General features: G+C 35.1%; 3 protein-coding genes across 3 annotated transcripts; all 3 read left to right on the forward strand.

Annotated features, from left to right (window-relative positions):
* Window positions 1–167: 167 nt before the first annotated feature.
* RO3G_10540 (uncharacterized protein) lies at window positions 168–498 on the forward strand (the record flags this gene model as incomplete). Its single annotated transcript, XM_067665125.1, has 2 exons — window positions 168–408; window positions 452–498. The coding sequence occupies 2 exons, from the start codon at window positions 168–170 to the stop codon at window positions 496–498; spliced, it is 288 nt and encodes a 95-aa protein (XP_067521226.1).
* A 1,903-nt stretch (window positions 499–2,401) lies between these two features.
* Window positions 2,402–3,844, forward strand: RO3G_10541 (uncharacterized protein; the record flags this gene model as incomplete). Its single annotated transcript, XM_067665126.1, has 2 exons — window positions 2,402–2,897; window positions 3,048–3,844. The coding sequence occupies 2 exons, from the start codon at window positions 2,402–2,404 to the stop codon at window positions 3,842–3,844; spliced, it is 1,293 nt and encodes a 430-aa protein (XP_067521227.1).
* A 308-nt stretch (window positions 3,845–4,152) lies between these two features.
* Window positions 4,153–5,448, forward strand: RO3G_10542 (uncharacterized protein; the record flags this gene model as incomplete). The annotated part of the gene is made up of 1 exon (XM_067665127.1): window positions 4,153–5,448. The coding sequence occupies one exon, from the start codon at window positions 4,153–4,155 to the stop codon at window positions 5,446–5,448; it is 1,296 nt and encodes a 431-aa protein (XP_067521228.1).
* Between the last annotated feature and the right edge of the window lie 689 nt (window positions 5,449–6,137).

Consider the following 6,137-nt stretch of genomic DNA (forward strand, 5'->3'; position numbering starts at 1 on the left):
CAGATCTTGCTAATATCGATAATGAAGCAGTCATCGAAAGTCGATTTCGCGCTGGCTTACTAAAAGAAATCAAATTATTTTGTATACAATGCAGCTCAAGAACTTTCCAAGACTGGATCAATCATGCTGATGGATGGTGGAATGCACATAGGCCACGAAAGATTGCCATGGTGGACAATCCTTTCATACCTAGAAATGTTAACAATGCACTCATCTATCATGACGACAACACACAGTATTATCGCCACTCTGCCAATAATCACAACATTGAATTAATAGATACTGAGGAACGACCGATTCAATATGTCCCTGTAACTGATCTGCGTACCAATGTAAACTACGAGCACTTGAACAATGCACCAAATGTTGTAACTGGTTCCCATCAGTTGTCAACTATGGACATTGTAGGTAGGCACGGTAGTATACCAGTACGACAACATCATTATACTAGGACAAATGAAGGTCAGACTGTGTATCAAAATTCAACTGAAGACCTAGTTAATCTTATACAACAAACTATTCGAGATGAATTAAACATACCACCCAAATTGCCTTATTCAAATCGAAATTACCAGCGCAATAACAGACCAAGTTATAACAATAGTAGAAATAATATGTATCCATATTATAATAATTACGGTCAATATAATCAAGATAACCGAAGAAATGATCAGTATCAGCATAATCAACCCCAGTCAAGAAGAGATTATTACCAAAATAGCCAATCCTACTCAACACCTCAACAACCTCCACCTCATGCATCTCAATCTAGCCCGTCACCTCAATCACAATCTCTCTCACAGCCGTCAAAAAACTAAATGGGTCGGTTGCTTTTAATCAAAGAAATGGTCAATCGAACACCCAGCAAAACAATAAACCCATTAATCAACAAAATAAACAACATCCTCTTAACGTTATCTTAAACCATAATGAACATGATGATAACGCACAATATAAAGATCTTTACACTGCAGTTAGACCTGAACGTCCGCCTGAAGTACTAAAAGCAACTCCATATCCTAAAACAAAAGCTCCTAGAATTAAAAGAAAACAACCAGAACCTGCCACAACAAGAAGGATAACAACAAGAAGTCATCTAGAAGAAATACCTATAACAACAAACCCCATCATAATCCCTCAGGACACTGCAATGGAAACAGATGCATCAGTAAAAACTACTACACAAGAAAAACAAAAGAAACCTAGAATAAAAAGAACACCACCCAAAATCGATTACCAAATTGGAAAGGATGTATTAGACCAAAAAGCAAATATATCCGTAAGAGATCTCATAACTGTTAGTCCTGCCATGCGAAGACAACTAGTAGGCGAATGTAGACCCAGTCAATCAATAAAATCAAATCCAAATGATCAAACAATGGCACTTATAGAAGACGATGATATGGATACGACAGCCGTATATTCTCAAGTTTCTATAGCGAACAAACCAATAAGAGCCTTAATCGATTGTGGAGCAGCCAAAACATGCATATCAAAGATATTAGCAGATGAACTTGGACTAAAAATAGATGCCTCATCAGAAAGCGTGTTCACCCTTGGAAATGGAACCAAACAACCTGCTCTTGGTGTAATCTATGATGTACCAGTAGAAGTAAAAAGAAACATGATCATACCTTGTACCATCGAAGTACTTCCTATCTGTCCCAATCAGCTCATCATTGGAAACAACTGGTTAAGTAGAGCCAAAGCAAAAATTGATTTCAGCAATTCTTCACTAAAAGTCACCTATAAAGAAAATAAAGCTGAAATGAAAATAACCTATTTACAAAAAGACAAACCGAAAGTAACCAGTTATAAAGAAACGTACCAACAGCCAAAAAGCTTTACAAATTTTAAGAAACATGTGCATTTTGAAGAAAGCACATCTGAAGAAGAGGATGAAGCCGACATTGAATCTGAAAGCTTTAGTAATGAAGAATCTTCCAGTGAAGACCAATCAAACTCTGAAGAAGAAGAACATAAACCAGAAACCCCACTTTTTGTACTAGAAAAGAATAAAACAGAAGAAGTATCAGCAATCGAAAAAGATGATAAGCACATTATCACAGCTTCAACAGATGGCCTAAGAATACAAGCTAATTCGTCAAAAAGAATAACTCTCAAAAAGCCAAGAAACCAATATAAAAATATTTTTTTTAACTTCGAAACAACGAATCCAAAGCTTTTACATGCTCTCGGATACTTTGACACATGTATCAACTTTATAGTCAACAAAAGAAATGTCGAAATCAGAATATACAATCGATCCAAAAAAGACATATTCATAGAACCTTATGAAGAAATCGGAATATTAGAAAAATTCAATACGAAAAATGACTCAATAGTTAAAGCTTATACACTTGATAGAAGACCACAGTTAAATGTTACGGATAAACATCAAATGGTCGAACCTCTAGAAAAGCATTTATTTTCCAAATTAGAAGTTGGAGAAGTTGACAAGAAAATAATTATTGAATTAAGAAGGCTACTCAACAAATACAAAGAAATTTTTGATTGGGAAAACGACGCCATTGGACACACAAAGTTGTTGAAACATAAAATAATCATCGAAGATAATGCCCATCCAATTAGTCATCGCCCATACAGAATTAATCCTATAGAGGCAGAATATCTCCAAAAAGAACTAGATAAATACTGTAAACTTGGTGTTATAGCTCCTTCAAACAGTCCTTGGGCAGCTCCAGTAATATTAGTAAAGAAGAAAAATGGAGATTATCGTATGGTGATTGATTACAGAAAGTTAAACGCCATAACAAAAAAAGATGCATACCCTCTACCTCGTATTGATGATTTACTTGATACACTTGGAAAAGCCAAAATATTCTCAGCTCTAGACATGCGAGCAGGTTTTCATCAAGTTCCCTTAGAACAAGATAGTAAAGAACTTACAGCTTTTACAACTAAGTTTGGCACATATCACTATAATACATTACCGATGGGATTAGTGAATTCACCAGCAACTTTCCAAAGATTAATTGATCTATGCTTCCGCCCTCTTATCAACAAATGCTTAGTAGCTTATATAGATGACCTCAACGTATATTCACTCAATCATCATCAGCATCTAAATCATCTAGAGCAAGTTTTTCAATGTATTCTAGCTGCAAACCTAAAACTTAACCCAGAGAAATGCTTCTTTTTCAAAGATCATCTGAAGTTCTTAGGGTACATGGTAACAAAAGATGGAATACAAACTGACCCAAGCAAAATTGAAAAGATTGTTAATTATCCTATACCAAAATCTATCACTCAAGTACGAGCCTTTTTGGGACTAGCTTCATATTACAGAAGATTCATTAAGAACTTTGCCGCTATAGCACGTCCATTACATGATCAAACTAAAACCTCTAAAAACATTCCATGGACACAAAAGACTACTGATTCATTTGAAAAACTAAAGCAACTACTAACAACTGCACCTGTTTTAGCAAGGCCCGATTTCAATAAACCCTTTTTACTCGTAACCGATGCATCAAAATCCGGTTTAGGCTGTATCTTGACACAGTTAGACGAGAATGGACATGAACATCCTATTGTATTTGCAAGTAGAGCACTCAAGGCAAATGAAGCAAATTATGCTGCAACCAAACTGGAATGTTTAGCCGTAATATGGGCAGTAAAGCAATTTAGACCCTATTTACTTGGACAAAAATTTACTATTATTACGGATCATTCTGCATTAAATGGATTACTTAAAGCAAGCAACCCAACAGGAATTATTGCAAGATGGATAACAATCCTAACCGAATACGAATTCGAGATCAAATACCGTCCGGGAAGAGTCAATGAAAGCGCTGACTTCTTATCAAGATTGGGATATTAGAAGTACCAAACTAGTATTTAAAAAAAAAAAAAAAAAAAAAAAGATGAAAAAAAAATTACAGCAACAACAACAATACACACACAAGAATTACAAACCACAAAACTATTCATCGCAACACATATCACATTAAACAATAAGCAACAACTCGAAACAAATCAATACACAAGATCCATAATCATTGTGTCCCCAGAAATAGAAATCTAGTATCACTAAACCTGAAGTTACAAACCCTGTGTCCCCAGAAACGGAAATTAAATATGGAAACAGAAAAAATTCAACAACTAAAACATTATTTGCTCACGCTCAAAATGCCTGATCAAATATCAGATAAAATGCAAAAATACATCAAAAAAGAATCCAAGAATTATACCATCTTTCAAGGTGTACTCTTTAGATACAACACAACAAATGGCGTAATAAGAAAAGTTCTCAATAAGAACGAAGCTCAGGAAATAATTGAAGCTTATCATCAACACCCACTTGGAGGTCACCTTGCCTATAATAATACATTACACAAAGTCGCATCTCGTTTCTACTGGGATGGAATGAATCAGCAAATATTAGAATACGTACAAAAATGTAACAGATGTCAGATGTACGGCAGTAAATCCTTGAATGAAGAACTGTATCCAGTTCCCATATCAACAAAACCATTTGATCGTATTGCTCTTGATGTTAAACATGTACAAGCCTCAAGATCTGGCTACAGATATATAATCGCAGCAATCGATTACTTGACTAAATATGTAGAAGCTAAGCCAATGAGATTCCAGACAGCATCAGAAATAGCCATTTTTCTCTACGAAGAAGTTATATGCCGCCATGGATGTCCTACGATTATAGTCTCAGATAATGGAAAGCCCTTTTTGAGCGATTTAATACGAAAAGTCTGTCAAAATTATTCAATTATACACAAGACTACAACTCCATATAATCCCCAGAGCAATGGTCTCATAGAAAGATTTAATCGAACTCTAGGCCAAATACTACAAAAGCGATCAGAAGAGGAAAAGAAAGACTGGGATCTATACTTACCAGCAGCATTATTTGCTTACAGATCCATCAAACAGGCTACAACCAAACAAAGCCCATTCTTCTTAACATATGGCTATGAGCCAAGGACACCTTTTGACATGGAACATCATTTATATGATAAAAAATCACCTAAATTTGAAGCAACCTTGTATCACCGAACTTCTCATCAAATACACAATCTTAATCGTATTAGAGAACAAGCCGCAGCAGCCATAAAAACCACACAAGCAGCACAACGCAAAGCAATTGAAAATAAAATCCTAGATCAACGAAAAGAATTAAAGCCCCCATTCAAACTTGGAGAATTAGTTCTATTATATAAGGACTATTTATCTACCTCTTGGTCAGGCAAACTACAGGATAAATGGGAAGGACCTTTTATCATACACCAAATACTTGGAAAAGGCACTTACCACATTAAAAATATGGATGTACAAGATACCCAAATTAGGAGAGTTCATGGAAACCGTCTCAAGTCATACACAATGCCTAATGTTAGTTGGAGAACGGACCACTTGCGAAACGTTACAAGCACTATGGATGTTGAAACAAATGAACTACTTCAGTAAACTAAACATCTTATGATAATCAAAAAAAAAGGGAAAACGACACAAAACACAAAAAAAAAAAACATATATATACCCTATCAATATCCATTATTTTCAAACTTATCAAATCAAAAATATATACAGTAGCGGACAAAACTGGTGCACAAAACTTTTTTTCAGCTATAAGCTACCATTACTTGCTCATTACAGTTGCAATATCTATGAAACTATATCAGATGGAAGGCGTACTAAATGTTGCAAATTGTGCAAAGTTTAATCATTGCATTGCCAAAAATGAGGGAGAACCAAGCCTTTATTTATAAGAATAGATATTTTTAAAAAAAACCATAAAAGTGATTAAAACCTAAAAGTTCGTATAATTGCCTCGTCTTTTGATAACAGCAGCAATTCGTTTTGGCATGCTTTCATAGTATGGCTGCATATCACTTTCAGTAAAAGAGTTCCAATCTTTATCGATTCTTTTCCAGAGATCGTCCATGCTTCTTGGTGTGGTATCGTATTGAGACAGCTTTGACTTTAACTGTCGCCAAACATATTCAATAGAATTTAGATCGGGACTGTGTGGCGGCCAATCTTTTAATACCGATATCCCATTATCAGATAACCAGTTAGTGGTATGCCTTGACTTGTGCTTTGGGTCATTGTCATTGTGAAACAAACATCACAATGTTTCAAACCATAATATGCTA

The sequence above is a fragment of the Rhizopus delemar genome, genomic scaffold (assembly GCF_000149305.1).
Source record: "Rhizopus delemar RA 99-880 supercont3.8 genomic scaffold, whole genome shotgun sequence".
Classification (NCBI taxonomy): domain Eukaryota; kingdom Fungi; phylum Mucoromycota; class Mucoromycetes; order Mucorales; family Rhizopodaceae; genus Rhizopus; species Rhizopus delemar.